This window comes from Gobius niger, assembly GCF_951799975.1.
Source record: "Gobius niger genome assembly, chromosome: 2".
Classification (NCBI taxonomy): domain Eukaryota; kingdom Metazoa; phylum Chordata; class Actinopteri; order Gobiiformes; family Gobiidae; genus Gobius; species Gobius niger.
The window spans coordinates 37,388,530-37,409,765 of NC_136853.1; the positions used below are offsets into that span (position 1 = coordinate 37,388,530).

Below are 21,236 nucleotides of genomic sequence, written 5' to 3' on the forward strand. Positions count from 1 at the left end.
CCCAAGTTTCCTAACAATCAAAACCTTCAAATAAATTACTGAAACTTCTATTTTCCAAGACAACATATTAAGTATATTTCTATGCTTTTATGCGAAGGCCAAAAGCCTGTGTGTAGTACAGCGGTTAGTGTTTGTCCTTCACAACTAGAAGGTCCGGGTTCGATTCCCACCAGGGACGGGGCCTTTCTGTGTGGAGTTTGCATGTTCTCCCTGTGTCTGTGTAGGTTTCCTCTGGGTACTCCGGTTTCCCCTACCACTAAAAACATGTACAATAGGCCAGGATGTATGAGAGTGTGTTTGAGAGTGAGCATGGGGGACGACGGATGGGAATCAGTTGTTTCCTAAAGTTACGAGCACAACATTCACTTTGTGAAATTTAAAGGCGTTTAAGGTGAGTCGTGTCATGTTTATTATTTCAACTTAAATGCAATGTTAATATGACAGATTAACATCGAATACCTAATAAAAATGAACAATAGAAACAATATAAACAGAACAGAACTGCTGCTAACTTTAAAGTGTATTATGTTGTACTGCTGTAGGGCTAGCAAGTTTACTGAAAATTCTAAGTACCACTATAATGTATTTTTTTGGCCGGGACTTAAAGGGATGTTTCCGGATTTTTGAAATAGGACCTATCCAGAGTGTGATTTTTTTTTTTGTAATTGATGCAGCTGTTATATTTGAAGAGTTTTGTGGTGCTAGGCTTGTGCTAGGCTAGCGCATTTCCATGGTATCAGCTACAGTGCATTAAAAACAGTCTGACCCGCTCCACAGAGCACCTGAGGCAAATCACTTATAACGCCAGACTAACCATATAAATGTCTGTGTCGACAGAATCATTTTTGGAATATAACTGACCTTGCATCACATGAATGATCGCATTTTGAGGGACTATTTTCTAGCAGATCACTCCGCCGCTGCATAGCTTATACAACCACGAAGCTGATGGTGCTCAAATATAAGTTCTTTTAAATGCAAAATGGTTCAAATGACTCTATCGCCACAGACATTTATATGGTTAGTCTGGCGTTATAAGTGATTTGCCGTCAGGTGCACTGTGGAGCGGGTCAGACTGTTTTGAATGCAGGCTAGCTGATATCGTAGAAATGGGCTACACTCTGGATATAGGAAATGAGCCCCTATGTCAAAAATCCTGAAACATCCCTTTAACCAGTGCAACACAGACTGAGCACAGCCTAGGGCTTTGTGTGGAACAGGTCTGTCATAGCGTTCACCAAACCGGTAACAACATCCCTGCCCTCCGTGGGCCCCATATATAAGCAAACTGTTGCTTCAAGGGTGTCCCATTTATGAATATGCAATACTCCATGAATGAATGTGTAAATGTTTTTATTGTATATTCATAATAAACGAAACGAAACCGTGTTCTTTACCCTGTAATAGCGACCGCTCTCATTCATCCACATCCTTCAAGGTTGTGAACAGACTGCTTTATGCACTTTCATTCATCACTCACATGCTTTCTACACTCAAACCGCGCATACATCTACTATATCTAGTGGGGAATTAAACACTTTTATTGAGTTGTAGAAAAGAGTGATGAAGTTGAGTGAGGTCATTGAATTTAGTACAATAAAAATGAATTCAATCAAGTCCAACCCGGTGCTGTGGCTAATATAATGGAGAGTTGGCGTTAGTGTTAATTTTGACAACATATTTTATTTTAGTTTTAGTCTTTTGACTAAAATGTAATTTAATTTTAGTCGAGATTTAGTCCAAAAAAACGTTTCAATTTTAGTCTAGTTTTAGTTGACTAAAATTGCATGTCAATTTAGTCGACTAAATTTAAGACTAATTTAGTCGACTTTGCATTGATAATATTCATTATAATCATATTTAATCGTGGTCCTCGACTTCATGGAGCTGCTCCACATGAATAAAGCACAAACCTGTTCATTTGACAGTGAATTTAAATGATATGAGGCTCTTTCAGACGGTCAATAGAAGCTTGGATGATTTTAGTCTCTGCTTTTAATTTTGATTTAGTCTTATTTTAGTCAACTAAAATATCTGGACATTTTAGTCATAGTTTTAGTCTCATGAGGAACGTTTAATTTAGTTTTAGTCCAATTTTAGTCGTCAAAAAATTAAGACTAAATATTTTAGTCGACGAAATTAACACTGGTTGGCGTTACCCACCACAACAGAAATGTATATATATTATAAATTATACCCCTCAAAAAACAACATCGTCTCACCCAGATTCTGCCACATGCTGAAAATCTCGCAGCCCATCATCACCCTCATGTCGCCGTACCTGTAAGAAAATAAGTAAAATATATACATTTGCATGCTAGCTTCAGGCAAGTTGCAAAGTGACAGCTGCAGGTTAAGGTCTCGTTGCTCTGTCTGCCGCCCACAGGGAGACTTTTGAGTGATTTCAGAAAAAGCAATGGGCTTTTCACATTCTCGGGCTCACCACCTGTGTGTTTGTGTGTTCGTTAGTGAGAAAACAGTTCTTACTTTTCCAGAATCTTCTTTCGCTTGGACGGCGAGAAGGACTCGAGCTGCAGACAGGGCTGGTTGATAAATATTACTGACAGATAGAAATAGGAGTCCCACACCTAGAAATGACAGCGGAGATAGGATTCTGTCAAACCGGCACAAAAACTCCTCCATCAACTGTGAGCGTCCAGGAATAGTTGCGGAAGAAGACGGAGGTAATTTGCAACCAGTTTCCACAACATGCTGTCGTGAGACTGGAGAGGCAGTGGGTGAAACAATTCAACACATAAGAAATAATAGAACAATCTAAAACAATTAACGATTTCCTCTTTCTTTTTCATTTCTACTCAACGGTTTCAGAAAAAAACAAGTCAACATTTTAATTGCTTGAGACCCTCCCACTATAAGGACTTACCTTGTTGTCAAACTTATCATTGAGAAAGTTTTTCCTCAGAGCCTCAGAAAGATACAGGACTGTTGTGATGATGACGCTGAAAGGAAAAGTGAATAAGGATCACAGTAGAACATACAAACATACATTTAAAGCTTTTCGAAACAGTTCAAAAAATACTTCATATAAAATGTTTCAGGTTCAAACTCACTTGTTAGTGACCAACCGCATCACTGTCCAGTCTTTTGGAAACATCTCTGGTCGAATGAGGATCCTAAAGACCGTGAAGATCTGCAACAGGAAGTCCTAAACGGAAATCAAATACAGAGAGTGAAAACTAGATAGATAAACACTTTATTTAGGCCCGATTGGGGAAATTCAAGTAAAGGTAAAAAGCCATTACCAATAGTAATAAAAAGTGCACATTAGATCCATTGTACAAGTATTTATATGCAGTATCTATATGCAGTAGATATTTCTATGCAAATATATGCAGAGGTACAGTGAATATCAATCTGAATTATGCAAAGGCACAACCATCTCTAAGGCTATGTATATGTTAAAAAGTGAAATGGACGTAAATGGTGAAAAGTGACTTTATTTCAGAAAAATAACCAAAGGCCAAACAGTGTAATGTGGTTTTATTACAGTGAAAAATGGTCAATGCTTTTACACTATACCACCCACATACATCCCATACTGTATGAAAAGTGCACAGAAAGGTCAAATTGTATATTGTACAATTTGACCTTTCTGTGCGCTTTTCATACAGTATGGGACTGAAAGTGAGGCGTGTTTGGTGTAGGGATGCAAATTATGTTTATTTTCTGCAACCATTGAATAGGTTGCTATCAGATCAAGCAACTGTTATCCACTGGTTTAACCTCCACATTTTTTCCAGCTTGGCTTTACCCAAATCTTACAAGCAAAACAGTGGCGATACAAATGTGCCAGAAAAGGGATAAAAACATTTTTTTTTTTAAAAAGCAACAAAACACACAGCTAAAGAGTGATGAAAAAGAACAAAAAAGTGATGAAAAGGAGAAGAAAAGCAACAAAAACTGTCAAAAAGTAATTAAAAAAAGAGGAAAACACAGCAAAATCACTTCCAAAATGTGAGAAAAACGTGGCAAATGAGCGACAAAAAAGTGACAAAAATGCAAAAGTGACAAAAAAAAACAGTATCACTTTAGATTAAGTTGTGCTCATTAAGTATTAAAAAGCATTAGTAATCATTTTAGGGTCAGGGTAAGGGTTAAGGTCAGGATTAGGTTTAGGGTTGGCTTTGAATTAGCGTATTATTAATGGTCTATTAGTATGTTAACAGATAAAAGTATAATAACACCTCCCACCCACTGCACGGGACTGTAGAAGAGCTGTGCAGCTCTCTCAGTGGCAGACTGAGACACCCTCAGTGCAGGACGGAGCGCTACCGCAAAGCCTTCATCCCCACTGCTGTCAGACTGTACAATAAGACTGTGAAGTAACGCCGACTGTAACAAGTGAATTTCTCCTTTGTGAGATGAATAAAGGTTTATCTTATCTTATCTTATCTTATAAGCAGTGTGTTAAAACTTTACAAGCATATTATTAATGCTTATTAAAACATTATTAATACTTAAAGGGACTATACAGAGTTAAAAAATTTCAAAATTCTGTTCCAGCCATGTCCTAATGTGTAGAATGAACCCAGACCTGTTCACCACAACTGCCTCTAAAATCCTGGACTGTCACTCAAAAAGGTGTTATTCGGGTCCAAAGTGCCGTCATGCACGAGCTTAATATAGAAAGTGCAGTTACACGTATGACCTGAGGTGGCAGTAGTGAGCATAAAATGGCTAACTTGCATCTAGCCACTTTAACGAGCACACCTTAAGTTCTGTAGCTCTTAGCTTTCAAATGAGGCCTTACACTGATCTATAGGTTTGTAAGCTCCTGTCAAGAACCTTTTAGATTTGGGGAAAGCCGAACTGGTGAAAATGTGCTTGGTTAAGGCGGTGGGTGGAGAGATTAATGGCTTAATTATACAATATATTTGATTTGAACAACACATTTTTGGACCATAATCGGCTATCAAAAACTTGGATCAAATACACATTATTCTGTTGGGTCTCTATGACAAATAACACTGTCTTTTTCCTTAAAGTTATTCTCACACATCAGAAGGAAAAAAAAAACACACACATTCAGACTGGCATTTGAATGTGACACAAGACAGACAGCTGGTCCTACCCTCAGGTCGTCTTTGCTGCTGAACCCCTGAAGCATCTGTTGGTAATGTCTGTCACTCATCTGTCGAAGCAGAGCCAACAAACACGCCACAAACTCTCCCTGCAAGAAAAGGAGAAACGCGTGAGCAAAGGCAGTGTATGATTTGCTAGACACATAGCCTTGATTAACCTCTTGTCCCATCTCTGCGGCGTGATTAGCACAACTCACTTCTGATCGGATCATTAGGCGGTGATGATTATCCCATTAATATCCGCATCACTGCCCGCCAAACGCTCCATTGTCCCGTAAATCTTAATCATCGCCATTAATGTTAATCATGTACAGAGGAATTAAAGTCGCCATGGCAGCAAGTCATTTTCTGAATCCGCAATTACTCAAGCGCGTTTGGTCGAGTCCCCAAACCGTTAAACAAAATGAGAGGCGAGAGACGTGACGCACTGTGACATCCTGAAACTGCAGTCTCATGGAGGGGCCCGCGGGCTGGGGCCGGTTGCTGATCTCCAGGATGGTTCTCAGTAAAACTCCCAAAAGGCTCTCCACAATTAGCTGGACCTCTTCGGAGACGACGGGCTCCTGCGGGAGAGACAGGAGACAAAAGGAGGTTGAGGTGACAAGTGGGGCTGGGACGATAATAAAATGTGGGGTCACGATTATCTTCCATCTTATCTTTATCTTAAATAATTGCGATTAACGATATTATCACGATATTTGCCTATGGTTTAAAAAATCACTGAAACAGCAGAAATGAAGGGGGATTTGGGTAATTATTAAATATTCCTCTTCATTGCCTGCTGTAAATGTCATATTGAGTGAGACATGAAGTATTTAAACTTTTGCCAATACAAAATATCAATACAAAACATGCAGCTAATGAACAGCTCCACACAAATAATCAAAGAATGGATTTGTATGAGGTACTATTATCTTCTAGCACGATAATCACAATAATCAAAAAATGCGCCGATTGATTATTTGCCACATTATTTTGTTTTAAGTGTATTATTGTTTATCGCCCCATCCCTAGTGTTGTTGTTTTTTTTACAAGAAGGAATCAGCATTTTTGTTTGTCTTTCAACAGAGAAGAAGCTGGCGCCTCCAACCTGCAACTCGGGAGTTCAGTTCAGCAAGATCTCTGGGCGTTCACTTACTTTTTCCACGCTCTCCTGAGAATGTTTACATGTTATGGCCAATAAAAATATGATATAATGTAAATGTTTGGATTATATTAGTTTAAGTAGACACTGTTTAAAATCATTCTTATGATTTTGATGAAAATCAGACCAATTTAGGCAGAAATGTGAGAAATTCCAAAGCGTTCACATATTTTTTCCTCCCACTTGTAGTAGCGGTGTGAAGGTCACTACAAAATTGCGCAGGATAAGTATTTTACAGAGGTGTGTAAAACTTGTCACCTTACATGTTTCAAATGCAGTAAATCAAAGGAAGATAGAAAATAGAGTTGTTATATTGTTTTAGTTGTAAAACATAAAGCTTATTTACTGACTGGAAATCATTTTACATTCCCTCAGTGTAAGAGTAATGTGATCATAATGAGCCTGGGCGATATGAACACCAAATAGTCCATTGTCAAATTAACTGCATACAATATTAAAACAATTGACACTAAACACAACACAAGCATCATTTAAGTTTAGGACTGTGCCATTAACAATTAGTTTACCCAATATTTTCCCAGTTGAAATGTAACCACATCCACTGAAGTGACAGAGAACTGACTTTTATTGCGGCTCTGGTAGAATTGACAGTCTCCAGTCTGCAGATACAATTGTTTGAGTATAAATAGAAAGGACAAGATAAAAGGCAGTAGGCAAAAATAAATCAGCGCGTGTTTGTGTGCGGCTCTTTCTATTCTCTCCCCTCGACAAGACGGACAGATCTTGGACGCTGCGATAATGAGAAGGAGCTTCAGACTGGCACATTGGCTGCCACTGCTGTCACTTCCCTTTAGAGGCACTGCCAGTCTGTGTGTGGCTATAATCCCCCACTGGGCGCCTTTACCACGGGCTAACCCGTCTGCCAACCACTAGACCACACCAGGGAGACCCCGGTTAGCCCCCAATAGACACAAATCAGACACACACAATTGCATGGTTTGGAGTGACTGTTGCTTCCACAATGCCCAGTGCTAAATTGATGGGTCTCATTACCAGACTGCTACTCTGCCAGTCTCTCAGTGACCAGGACTAATTAACCATACACTTACAACAAAGCAATCTGTTGCTTTGTGTTAGCTGGGGATATCAATTGATGACTGAATCCAGGAGCTTCTTTCAAGGGACATTGTTTTCTAATTGAATATGATAATCTACATATTTATTTGTTTGGCACCGATCACATGAATACACTACAACATTTATAACCTTGGCTAGTTTGTAATGTTTCACCCTAGAAAGGCATTTACCCAAATGTACAAAACTCATCTAAACAGATCACTTTCCTCGCGTTGACATCCCTTTTTTTTAGAAACCTTTTTTCCATTGCTTTTTTAATGCGTTTTTGTCACATTATGGTCACTTTTCGGCTGCTCTTTTGTGGCTTCTTCATCACATTTTCATCACATTTTTGTCACTTTTTCATTGCCTTTTTGTCATGTTTTTGTCTCATTTTTGTCGCTTTTTTCAAGAAGCTTTTAGATTTGAGTAAAACCAAACTCGAGAAAATGTGCTCAGTTCAGGTGGGGGTTAAGAGGAAAACACTTATCTGATTTAATCATCAATTTGTTCTGTTTCTTATGAAGCAGACGTAAGTAACTCATGCCTCTAGAGGCCATAAGCGCCACTGCAGGTGACGTTGCATGTTTCGTTTTATTTACTCATTCATTGTCCGTGAGAGTAAATACGATGCTGATAGAAAAGACAAAGGGACAGAGGGATATTGTACATTGTGCCACAACCCAATTACACAATAGAGATATTTTTTTCACTCAAACTTGGCTGTACACTGCTTAAGTGGCGCGAGCCCACAGTTAGCTTTGCCCGTTAGCCTGTTAGCTTCTTCTTAGTGCTTCCATTAGTGTGTATTGCGGCCTCTGACCCGGTGTAGAGAAAGTTGAAAGTATGGTTTTCTGGCCAGAGACACCAAGGGGGATGAAAAAAACCCAATCATTACCACTTGTATTACCTCCAGAGGGGCTACGAAAAGGATTTATTAAGGTAAAGAAGTTATTTAGTTCTTCTTTAAGATACTTTGAAAAGAACACTTCCTATTTAGATTCACATTTTGTTTTGTGTTTTTTTGTAGGTAAATTGAATCTCAACTTTTCTTGGAAAAGTCTGGACTCGAAACAAAACAAAACACGGGGCAGTAACAGTCACACTCAAAACACATGAGCCACTTGGCATATAAGAGTGCAACTGCTCCTCATATTCTTGGTGAACAGCAGGAACATGTCGCAAACCTAACCTTCCATATTCATGCATGTACATTACTTACCGCAGTGCCGTTCTCTTCCTTCTTGATTAGAGACAGCATACTGGTGAGGATCCGGGCGCACATGACTTGGTCCCTCTGCTCCTGCATGTGGGCCTGGAGGAGCCGGAGGACCACTGGTAACAAGAGACATCGGGACTCTGCAACACATAACATGATCATAATTACAGAGCCCGCAGTTAGCTTTGCCCGCTAGCCTGTTAGCTTCTTCTTCGTGATTCCATTAGTGTGTATTGGTGGCTCCGGTCTGGTGGCAGTCAAGCTGCAATAGTGGTTTTCTGGCAAGAGACACCAGGGGGAGATGAAAGACCCTCCAATCATCCCATCAACAATTGTATCACCCCCAGAGGGACCACGAAACGGATTTATTGAGGTAAACAAGTTAATTAGTATTGCTTTAAATATGCTGACATTGCTTGCAACATGAAATTAAATCTAGCATGAAAAAAAACAACACACAAACAGATGTGTAAATGGATGGGTTAGGAGGTTTTATACAGTACATAATGCTAATTTGTCAATTTGCGATTTTTTATTTTTTTTGCAATTAATGAATAGCGTTGTAAAATCCATTACTTCAGCCCCGGCACATATGTAGGAGACATATACAATTTTAGAGGAAAGGTTTCAACAGTGCAAGCACATAATGTTGCTATAATTAAAGGCTCCAGAGCTACAACATTAATGTGAGCAGCATGACTGATGTCTTTCCCTGCCCTGTGGAGGCCTTTGGGATTGTAGTATAAATAAACACGAAACACAACACCGTAATTTGCTTTTTATTAAGAATAATTAAACGACATGGAGCACTGTTGGTTAGCGTTTATCCAAGGTGTGAGGACAAATTACCGAACTGCAGGGGCAACACCTGACGGTAATATGGACATGGAGCGTAACTATATTCACATTAATTATCATAGGCCCCAAGGATTAACACTAGCAAATGATTTTATTTATTTACTCTGGTGCTGTGGAGTAAATAAACCCCATGGTTGAATGGCTCCAATACTAATGCTGTAATTATCTTGATATTCTGAAGTCTAACTATGTTTATTATCATTCTACATTGTGATATACATTGAGTAAAGCCCGAGATGCAACTGCGCTGAGACCAGTACGAACAGAATATTTTCTAGTTAATTTTTTGATCATATTCGATTTTGAAATGCCCCTCATAATGTGCACAGTTTCAAGTACTACAAGGCCACTCAGGAGTACATAAATTGGCGCCCCTGTTTGTATTTACCTGGGTTGATGTAAAGCTGGTCCTCCACTGTTTTGGCAATGCACTGCAGCTTGACGGTCTCTAGGGGGCAGTCTGCTTGAACGGTGGTGGGCAGACTTCCCAGTGTCTCTCTAACAAAACCAGCCACCTCCCGCACCGTGAAAATCTTCAGCAGCTCCCCATACACTGCAGGAAATGTCCTTAGGAACACAGCCTATAGGAGGAGAAGAAAAAAAGCAATCTTTAACCTTGTGCCAAAATCTGACCACGACTAAAACAACCTTTAAGACCATGTTCAATGTATTGATGTTTTCTGCTGTCATTGTGCCTTACAAGCTTCTATCGAGTGGTCTGGGACAACACAGTTAATAAGCGGTTCAATAAGCAATAAGCAGAGTGTGCCGAATTCATATAGAAGCCTGGAATAGACTTAAATCCTCATTTTCTTTGTATAGAAGGATTATGGATTAAAGAAAGGCACTTGTCCAAACAGATTGCGATGCAGCTGGTAGTGTTTTATTTATTCTTTTAGTGAGCAATCTACACAAGAATAGTTTTGATGATCCGGGTTAGGGTAAGAGTCTGACTGGAGAGAAAGACGTGAAGAAGAGCCTAATAAGCAAGGGCTGAAGAATGAATGTGTGAAAAGAACGGACTCAAGTTTAGTGCACACATTTTTAACATGGCTGAAGACTTACATGACTGCACAACTAATTCAAGAGTCAACTGCATTTGTTATATTGTTATATTGCTATATGTTATTCGCAACTATTTAATATTCAATAGCAGTTTCAAGCCTGGTAATAAGCCCAACTTACTTGCTACTGCCACCTCAGGGCTTACGCGTAACTACAGACTCTATGCTAAAGGGATATTTTCGACACAGGGCCTCATTTCCTAGTTATCCAGAGTGTTGTTGATTTCTGGAGATATACATATATATTTAATTCATGCAGTCCTTATACGTATTTGAAGAGTTTAGTGGTGCTAAGCAAGTGCAAGAGCATGTCTATGGTAACTAGTAGGCTGCATTAAAAACAGTCTGACCCAAGCACAGTGCACCTGAGGGAAATCACTTATAACACCAGACTACCGATATAAATGTCTGTGTTGACTGATTTTTTTTTTTTTATATATATAACAATTTTGCATTTAAAAATAACTTATATTTGAGCAGCATCAGCTTCCGGGTTGTAAGCTACACAGCGGCGGAGTGATCTACTAGGTTACCAGATCTACAGTAGTTTGTTTACCTGTGCATTACCACACGTGGAATTTACAGAAGAGCTTTCTACAAATCAGATATGGCAACGTTTGGAGGACTACACAATGATTTTGAAGAGGTTTTTAATGCAGGGTACTAGTTACATAGACATGCACTAGCCTAGCACTAGCGCCACTAAACTCTTCAAATATAAGGACTGCATGAATAGAAAAAATGAGGCCCTATGTCAAAAATTCTTTAAGCTCATGCATGACGATGGAGATATACTGTATATATATATATATTTTTTTTTTATTATTCCTTCTAGTCCCTTTAAAGCATTGTTATATTAAAACAATTGCAAGAAAAAGCTGATGCTAAGTCGCAACCTTTCTTGATTTATATGTCAAACTCAAGGGTTCGTCTCGAAAGACACAAAAACTTCCTACAAAACACATATATTGCCCTGATCCCACATCGCACTGTATACAAAGACATGAGCTGTCGTGTGTGTGCAATTATGCATTTCTCAGGCCTCTTCAGCTTGTTTGTTTTGGTCTTGTTTAAAATCAGTGAGGGCGGTCGCCCAGCTGTTCCCGTCTCCTGCAGCTGCTAAATTTAATTAGTGACCATTTCTTACTATCTCGATTCAAGTTATTAAACGCTCACTAACAAAGTTTTAGAGAATGCGCAGAAACAAAATAATCCCAGGATACAAATGTTACTTCTTCTTGTATGACGTCACATTTGCACTTTGATGTAAGCTGCAGTAATATTAGCATGAATGGGTATAATTTACTCACTTACAGTAGAAAGGAAAAGTGACAAATGATGAATATGGCCACCATTACATGCATTTATGATTACATTTATTCCTACATTTGTAAGAATACAGTAATAATCTTATTAAGCTGGGAACATGTACACTGCCCCATTCCCGACATACACATTGATGAAGCTTTACCTGTGTTTGTGCGACTGGGCTAATGCCTTTGTTTTCCTGGGAGAGGAAGAAGCGTATGGACATGAAGAGCTCGTGGATGCAGACTCTGAACTCCTCCTCGTGCTGACCTCCTGTGGCCAGCGAGAAGAGCCGACGTGACTGGATAATGTACTTGAAGATGTACTCGCTGGCCTAAAGGAAGAAGAAAGTCAAAGTTAGGTTATGTTCCATGCATACTTTATAGTCCGCAGTGGCGTCTCTGTGCCAATACAGGACTTTTATCTTTACAGTCAGAGTGCCTCAGACCTTCTATTGCCCTCCTGACTGGCGTTTGTTACCGGCATAGAGCTTTTTGGGGTTCTGTGTCTTCCATTTGCCCTCGGTACTCTACACATCCCTCAATGCCGCTGGGGCAACCTGTCAAAAGCAGTGGGTGACTGCAATACAGTCTCTTTTTTTGAACTGACCCACCCAGCTGGAGCAATATCATAGGTTAATGGAGGTAACCCACATGCAGTCTCCACACACAAAGATCCCAAAAAATCTGAAGGAACTGACTTCGTACCTTGTCAGGCGAGAGTGCTGACCCATTCACCACTTCTCCATACTATCCTGTTTATATATACATTTGGGAATATCCTTTTTTTTTTCTATTTGGCATCATTTAACCCTTCAGTGGGATAGATAGTAGTCAGCAAGTGAACATTTTATTGTTGTCCATGTGTTAAAAGCAAAAAAGGAGCGAACATAAGGATTTTAGCCAGGTCCATCATAATGAAATCATTATAATAGAGAGCAGGGTAACATCTCTTTCACCCCAGCTATAAAGAGCTATCTGGAGAAATATAAAAAATAATCACTGTAAACGGCAGCCCTTTGATGCCTCACTGGATGGCAAAAGAATAAACTGTGTGGTGCATTGCTCATTTATAATTAACAGCATGAGCGAGTATTGTTTACTATGTTGCCAAAAGTAATAATCAATGTTAGATGAGAAAGCCCACTGAAGAAGATACAGTGTAATGTTTGTGAGTCGTTTGAATAATGTGATGTGCAACTCCTACAATGTAAGAACTACGGTATATTTAAATATGCATGGTGTGTAAAAGATTATGTACAACAGTTTGGATGTAAATGGATTTATTTACTGATGAGAAGGGATGTAAATTTGCAGTAGAGCACAAGTTACTGTAATTTCCTTGTCTTCCCTACTGAAACTTTACTTTTTAATTGCAATGATGTGTTGTAAATGAAATAAAATCTAAAAAAAAAAAAACAGATACATCCACAAAACAAAGATATCAGTCCTTTCCTGTGTGATTTTCTGTCTCACCTTGAGAACCTGCTGTATGTGATCTTGATGCTCCGCGTCCACAATGCGGTCCACGTACCACTTCAGCACTTTGATCAGGTCCCTGCGGAGACACACAGCCATTTACCATTCAGCTCCAGCTACGGCCTCTCTCTGCGCCAAACATCCTCCTGCAGATGTATACAGTTGTAATGTATTTCAACTTCAGCTACAGCAGGTTTGAAACCGACACTAAGGCTGCACAGCTTTACAAAAATACCTAATTGCGCTTGCATTTAGATTTGCAATTTATGTTGTACTGTCAAAGTTCAGTTCACTGTACAAACAGCGGGAGACCAATGCATGTGACGCTTTGGAATTTCTCACATTTCTGCCTAAATTGGTCATAAAATGTGGTCTGAAAAATTGAACAGCACATCATCATCAAAACCCTATCCCGCTGTGAAGTATGGGGCAGGGAGAATCATGGTGTGGGGCCGTTTTGGTGCCTCAGGGCCTGGACAACGTGATCTCATTAATAGAAAAATTAATTCATAAGTTTATCAAGAAGGCTTTTCTGTAGTTGCAGATGAGACGCTCACAACGATCAGGATGAATCTTGAACCATTCCACTTTACAAAACTACTGCAGTTCAGTGAGATTCCTGAGTTCACTTACGTTTTCATCCCTGTCCTGTGAATGTTATGGCCAATAAAAATAGGTGACTCTCTTGTGATTTTGATGAAGATCAGGCCACATTTTATGACCATTTTTGACAGTAATGTGAGAAAATCCAAAGCGTTCACATACATTTGCCCCCCACTGTAAAAACAAGGCCACAAGGACTAACGTTTGAGAGAAGGTTAAAGTATTAACCTCTTAACTCCCGCCTGAACTGAGAGCATTTTCTCCAGTTCAGCTTTACCCAAACCCTGTAGGCCATCGTAACGCCTCATTTGAAAGCTAATAAGATCTACAAAACTCATCTAAATGGATCTTTTTCCTCACGTCAGATTTTTTTTCCATCATATTTTGGGGTATTCAACTCATTTTTGTAACTTTTTTTTTTTCTTTTCTTTTTTTTTCCACTTTTTGTCACATTTTTGTCATTTTTTGTCAATTTTTTGTGACATTTTTGGTACTTTTTCATCACTTTTTGTCTTTTTTTTAGTCAAAATTGTGTACATTTTTTGTCACATTTTTGTCATTTTTCGTCAATTTTTCCGTCACTTTTTTGTCAAAGTTTTCTCACTTTTTGTCACATTTTCATCATTGTTTTCGTCTCAGTTCTGTCGCTATTTTCACACCTTTTTTCCAGAAGCTTTTGGATTGGGGTAAAGCCAAACTGGAGAAAATGTGCTCGGTTCAGGTGGGAGTTAAGGGGTTAACAGCTAAACTAATAAAGCAATCAATGTAGAGGACAGGATAAGCAGGTTTTAAACACAACACTACCACCGAAGGAAAAATGTTTTGCCTAAATAATTACAGCCTTTGTGATTGAAACCATTCAGTAACACTTTATTCTATACATCCCTTGATGCATTGTACCTGCCAAATTTAGTACAGTGTAATGGGCTTTGTAACAATGTGTAAAAACTTGTACCTATGGGTTAGATACATGTTCCTGCAAAGTACTAATACAAATTATTCCATTGTGCATGTACAACATAGATACAAGTTATTACAGATTGTTACAAAGCAGATTAAATTGCACTAAATTTTGTACAATATATTAAGGGATGTATAAAGTGTTGGGTTCAGTGGCAGTGTTGTGTTCAACACTGCCGATTGTTTTATTAGTTTTATTAGTTTAGCTGTAGTGTAAAGTGTTACCAAGCACGGTTAAACCTTTACAGCTTGGCCAAAGTGCCATACACAAAACACAAAAAATATATACATAATCAATAACACATACACCATTTTAAAAAGCAAGAGATTATATTTAAGTTGATGCCTGGCAATTTACCAAGCAGCATGTGTACCCAGGAGGCCGCAGAATTGAAAAAAAACAAAACCTTTTCTTTAATTTAACCGCAACAATGTTTCCTGTTATGTTAAAGCCATTTATGTGCTGTCTGGCGTCCTCATACTCATAGCTTCAACTTATTTTTTGAATCGCGGCGGTCATGGCGAAGCAGCACATCGTGTGTTTTAAGCGTGTGTAAAAAAACAACATGATATCAGCATGGACATCATAGCAGGTACAGGGAGTGTGAAGAAGACAGCCGGTGAGAACAGCAGGTCGTGAATATGTGAGTCCGTGCGAGTCCGTGCAGCTGGTAATTGGAATTGTGAAGGAGACTGAAGATGATGCAACGTAGTTCTCAACTGAACAACCAGGGGGCAGTGTAGCCATTGTATTCACATCCAAACAGGTTCAACACTGAGCAGACCAGTTATATGGGCATTTTTTGGCATTCATGCTATTATAATATAACTAAGATCAGTCTATTATTACATATTGTTATTCTCACTATCAAATTGCATTTCTTCACAAGCTGTAGATACAAAATGTAAGCCTTTCCCCCTAATAAAAAAAACACAATTAATAGTAATCATTTTTAAATTAAATGAAGTATGATTTTGGATGAAAAAGTATATGCTTCTATCCTGTTTCTTGGTCATCATCTTGATTGGGAATTGGTTCACTTTGGCATTTCTAGAAAACAAAAAAACAAAAAAAAACTACTTAAGAGTAAAACGTACCTGTATGACAATGCTCCAGCAAAGTGGCTCTCAATGTAGGTATCCATGACTGGTTTAAAATGCTGAAATTTGCTGTCTTGGAGGAGGTTGATTATGTGAACCTATGAAGAAGCAAGAAACATTTGCATAAAACATTTGGCAATTACAAGGATAAACAAGGACAAACAGACTTTTAAAACAGGGCCTTGACAACTGCCAAAAAAAATAATAGTCTTTGCAAAGTGTGCTATACAGTTGAAAGAAACTTTAGTGCATTTCTTCCTTTTATAAATTCACCACTTCTGTGTTTGTTATAAGAGAAAAAAAAAATCAGTGTAGGCATATTACATAAGGCCAAAACCATTATGTTACACAACCAAAGACACTGGCTTTCTGCATCCATTACCCACTGGTTTCCCCCTGTGCGGAGATTGCTGTAAATTGTATATTATCTATCTGGCCACAGGAGATAAAATATCCAAGAGTCAGGCTTGTTCGACTGATTTAAGCCCACAAATAGATATGGTGAGGTCTCTCCGGTCTCCACGGAGCGTTTTTTCATCGCTGATAACGGCATTCGGTGTGTGGGGGGAAAAAAAAGTGTGTTCGTGTGTCAGTGTGTTGCAGTCAAAGGAAAAGGCGAGACGGCTAACCAATCGATCTATCTGCGGTCTATCAGCGCAGCGTGGTGTGACCGCAGTGAGATTGGTTCACGGGGCTCTGATGCTGATCACTGCAGTGGAGCAAAAAACTTTGTCTGTGGGACTCTGTGGTCGAGCCGTGGGCCGATGCAATCAGTTATGGTGGTGTGAACTGTGAATTTTAGTCATTGCAATATAAAGCAGCTCCGTATTGGATTGGAATATGTATAAGTATCCAAAATGCCCTAATTAGATATTTCAAATAGCTGAAATAGTGGCAAATTGGTATCTTTACTTTTGTAAACTCACCAGCGAATCAAAAACTTTAAGGCCATATCTTTGGCTGCTTTCATCCAGAATCCCAAACAGAGTGTCCAGTGTGTCCTGGAGAAACTGAAGGGATAAAGCACACGCACACAGAGTTACAGCACAACAGACTGACCTTTAAGAATATATAAAAAGCCTGTATGAATCAAAATCAAATAAGGAACAATCAATACTCTCAACACCAGTGGAGCGGAGGCAATGTCGGGCCTAGGGTCTGATAACAGTGGACCTACTTTGACAATCTCAGAGCCATCGATCTCCTTCAGCTTTGAGAGGCTGTCGTTGATTCGCTCAGGGTGGGCTCGCCACTTCAGCAGATCCAGCATGTCCCCTGGAGAGAGACAGAAGGAGAAATAAAACATCGATAAGGCCTTACACTATGAGTAAGTGCCTGTAGGCGGTGGCCATAGTCCGGCCCAGACTTGATCATGACTCGTCGATAACTGAAACAATTATTGACTTAAACAGTAATCAATAATAGTTTTCAGAAATGTTGAGGCTCTTAAACAGGCTTCCTTATACACACACTGCTGTTAATGAATCTAAATGGTGCCATATTCACTTTGTGATTCTGAAAAACAAAAAAAATTATAAATATGCTCTATAAAGAGATCTCCAGTATGTATTTTTTTTAACCATAATCTGGTTCAAAGTTGATAAAACGTTCCAAAGGTGAAATACAAAAATTCGACTCTCAAACTTCTCAACTTCTAAAATAATAATTTGCCCAAGATCATAATTCTGAGGCCGACTGCACAAGCTGCTATAAACCTGTGTGATTTATTTTAATAACAGGCTGTCATTGCTCACTGCCCCTGATTTACATAAATTACTCCAGTTGAGAGAGAATCCATAAAGACTTCTCAGTCCTCTCCTGCAGAAAAAAGGACAAAAAGGCGGGAAACTCCGCCCCCCTGAGGGGGGCTGAGCAGCAACAAGCCTCCAAATGCTCCAGAGCCCGTCAATCAAAGCCTCAGGCTTAAAATGTTTAATTCCACAGAACAAAAACCAGTGTGGTTAAAAATATGATACCTTGCCCAGCGTTGTCACATGGGTCACAAAAAAAAAAAAAACTTGTTTGAGCCAGGCTTTTAAGCTGTGATAAGGAGGTGTAACGTCTCTGTTGGAATAAGTTTAATTTTTGAGTCGCGCCTGACCACTTGGGGGTGATATTGCAGCAATGTCAGCTCTCAGCCATGAGGACCAAAGACAAGCTCTTTCCCCGCCCATTGGGTATCACAGGCAGAGACTGTTATTCATTTGATCTGCTACGCCTTATGAGTGGACAACGGACTCCACAAGTGTACAAGTACATACAAGATACATGAAAGCAATAAGAACAAAGTGTTTTATCCCTATATAGCCAAAACTACGACATTTTCACGTGTGATAAAGGGACTAATAAGTGACCTTGCTCTAGCGTTTTTCTGTAACTAATAGAAATTACAGTTACAGTATTTGTGTGGTTTTGTGCACAAATACTTGTTACTTGGGTTAGGGTTAAAACAAAATGAAGCACCAATTTAAATAAATGCAATTTAAGTTTCTTTTAGAGGAACTTATCAAAGTAACGCAACAATTTACATAATTGTAAAAGCAGAAGTTACTGACAAATTGTGGGTTGTACACAATTTCCCCCCTTCTTCTGCAGCTACTACCTCCTCCACCAACATGGGTACTGCTATCAACAACATGGCTCAGACCCACAAAACAAGCAGTGTGCCATCAAAGGAGCATAACTTCAAGTCATGAAACAACACTCACGGGATTGTAAGTCAGAGTAATGAAACATAAAATAAGAAATATAGTACCGTTTTGTGTGAGTTTGGTAGAGCAGAGGAAACTGGTGATACAGAAAGACTCCTTAATCCCTTTCAGAGTCTGGTTGTTGGATGGTAGGTTGGCTTTGGAGAACGGCAGCTTCAGGTAACGGGAGCAGTCCGCCAAACTCGCATTCTCCTCACACTGGGACAGAAAACAACAGAGACATCATTTCTTGAGTCCCCACTTTGAAATTGGGAAATGATGTGGCCTATTAGAAAAGAGTAAAACATGAAGTCGGAAAGAACAACTTGGAGAAATTGACCCATGACATCTAAAAATGATAAATCTCTTGTTCTTGTTCACTAAACTTAATATCGTCACACATAACTTTTAACTATCACCTACCTCAACCCAACCCCCAAAGATTCACCAAACTGAGATGCAGCCCGGAATAAACTTTAAAGACTGGCCAAAAAAAACAAAAAACATCTTGCTTGTGTTGTGGATAAACACACAGAAACAAACCATTGTCAATTTTGGAGGATTTCTCTCAGTTGGGGGAAAGGGTTTGAGCAGTAAAAATGCCACACCGTTTGGACAGATTCGTGTCTATTTTAGGTCAGAGGAGAAACTAGGCCATGCCAGTTTCATTGAGCTTTTCAACAACTTCCATCTGGCACAAGAGCCCTTTCGTCCCGGTGGTGGGAAAACAAGCTACTGGGGTTGTACTTGTTGTTGCAGAATACAGCTGCAGAATCTACACCTGGTGCCACATCAGGAAATAGAACAGGGGTAGGCAAGTTTGCTTTCTTCATTGTAAAAAGACCAAGGGCCGGACCTGACAATTTTAGCCCAATGTAAAGCACCATTTTGCCAGCGTTGTACATGATTAGGGCTACCATTAAACGATAGTCTGGTATCGGGAAAAAGGTTTAGGTTCTACTGGTATCTAAATGTAGTTACAGGGGGGGGTTGTTGGTCAAGGGACAGCATTAAAGGAAGTGACTTGGTTGTTTTCCCCAATTTTTTATCACAATATTTTCTATATTTCCCCAATGTATTAATAATATTAATAATGCATTATGTATAAAGTTCCCATGAAACAGAGATGGACTGGGCGTTTTGTTTTCTGCAGTATTGCTGGGTTGCAGGTGACATCACAACATTCTAAAGGCCTATAGATACAGACGGCATCTCTGGAATCACCCAGTTAACTGGGAAAACAATTTTGAAGAAATCTAAACTTTCTCTAATTATTCAAAAACTACTGTAACAAATGCTGAATTATGAATATAGTTTCTACTTAAGAAAGAAACAAAGACATGGAGAGGAGCAAAGTGGTTCAACAGCCCATAAATACATAAATAACGGAGAATGCTAACAATATGCTACATGTTAGCATCGGGCTAATGCTAACAGTTAGCTGGCGCTAGCTATAACTGCCGTTTTTTGACTTCTACAGAACAATCTGCTGTGAGAAAATATCCATATGGGTCCGATTTGCCCTTGACTTTATTTATGTGATAAATAAGTTCATATTCCACCAGAAAATGGCTTAAAAGAGTGAAAAATTGTGTGTCCCTGAAGATTCTATTTTCCCCCTCGGTGAAGCCACGCCCCCTTCTATGACGAGATGCTGTCTGTATCTATACTATTATATAGAGGGAAAACTATTTTGTTTTTGAGGACATTTTTGGTCTTATTCAGAGAGATCATGGACCCAGTGACTGATGTTAATGATCATTTTTTAAATTCATAAATTTTCTTTTATGCTACAACTTGTGAAAATGTAACGCTATTAATAGGAAGAAGTGGCTTCTGCCCCCCGTTGGGTCAGGTGACATCATTATAATCTAGAACCTGCAACCCAGCAATATAGCGTCGAGAACTACATTAAAATTGTAATTTTTTATCAATCCTTGCTGCTTAACTGAAAGGGGCTAGATGCAAGTTAGCCATTTTATACTCACTACTGCCACCTCAGGTCACACGTGTAACTGCACCTTCTATATCAAGCTCGTGCATGACGGCAATTCGGACCCGTTAGCACCTTTTTGAGCGACAGTGCAGGATTTTAGACGCAGTTGAGGTGAACAGGTCTGGGCTCATTCTACATAGGACATTGTTGGAACATGTAGGTGGAGGAAAATACATAATTTTAACATTTTTAAACTCCGTATAGTAACTACAAAACCTTTCCAAATGCCACTAGAAAGACAGTAGTCCACCTGATACAACAGTTTCACTCCACAAGCAAAACAATACGACGAGGCCTATTGCACACAGTAGCCAGCTGAAACTTTCTACAGCTAACCTGAAAAATAATAAATGTCGCTTTGGATCACAGCTCTGCCTTTCAGCCCATAAAGTGACTGAACACACTGTGCAGGAGTTTCCACGCCCAGCTCAGTCTGAGGTTTATGCGCCTGCCTGCAGCTGAGGATGAATATGGACTCTGCAATTATAGTGAATTACACCCAAGAAATTCTCCCAGTGGCTTTAAAACAAGGATCCTTTTTTATTTGTTTTTTATCCTTTGATGTGTTCGGTGAAGCAATTGTATGAATATATTAGTAAGTGCTCTCATACAGGTCCAAGGATATGCAATAAAGAT

At 39.2% G+C, this 21,236-nt stretch overlaps 1 protein-coding gene across 6 annotated transcripts in view; it reads right to left on the reverse strand.

The window, feature by feature from the left end:
• Positions 1 to 21,236, reverse strand: part of dock4b (dedicator of cytokinesis 4b) — a 163,642-nt gene that overhangs the window by 44,588 nt on the left and 97,818 nt on the right. For 3 of the 6 annotated variants that reach the window (XM_079552363.1, XM_079552365.1, XM_079552361.1), the window contains exons 17-30: positions 18,670 to 18,823; positions 17,092 to 17,189; positions 16,841 to 16,924; positions 15,912 to 16,012; positions 13,248 to 13,329; positions 11,936 to 12,106; positions 9,789 to 9,981; positions 8,546 to 8,682; positions 5,531 to 5,665; positions 5,093 to 5,191; positions 3,072 to 3,166; positions 2,885 to 2,960; positions 2,488 to 2,588; positions 2,223 to 2,281 (exon numbers count right to left, since the gene is read on the reverse strand). In XM_079552363.1, coding sequence (XP_079408489.1) covers positions 2,223 to 2,281; positions 2,488 to 2,588; positions 2,885 to 2,960; positions 3,072 to 3,166; positions 5,093 to 5,191; positions 5,531 to 5,665; positions 8,546 to 8,682; positions 9,789 to 9,981; positions 11,936 to 12,106; positions 13,248 to 13,329; positions 15,912 to 16,012; positions 16,841 to 16,924; positions 17,092 to 17,189; positions 18,670 to 18,823 — 1,585 coding nt within the window. Of the gene's footprint in view, positions 1 to 2,222; positions 2,282 to 2,487; positions 2,589 to 2,884; positions 2,961 to 3,071; positions 3,167 to 5,092; positions 5,192 to 5,530; positions 5,666 to 8,536; positions 8,683 to 9,788; positions 9,982 to 11,935; positions 12,107 to 13,247; positions 13,330 to 15,911; positions 16,013 to 16,840; positions 16,925 to 17,091; positions 17,190 to 18,669; positions 18,824 to 21,236 lie in introns of all 6 variants that reach the window. The other 3 variants (XM_079552362.1, XM_079552360.1, XM_079552364.1) reach the window with 1 other exon arrangement.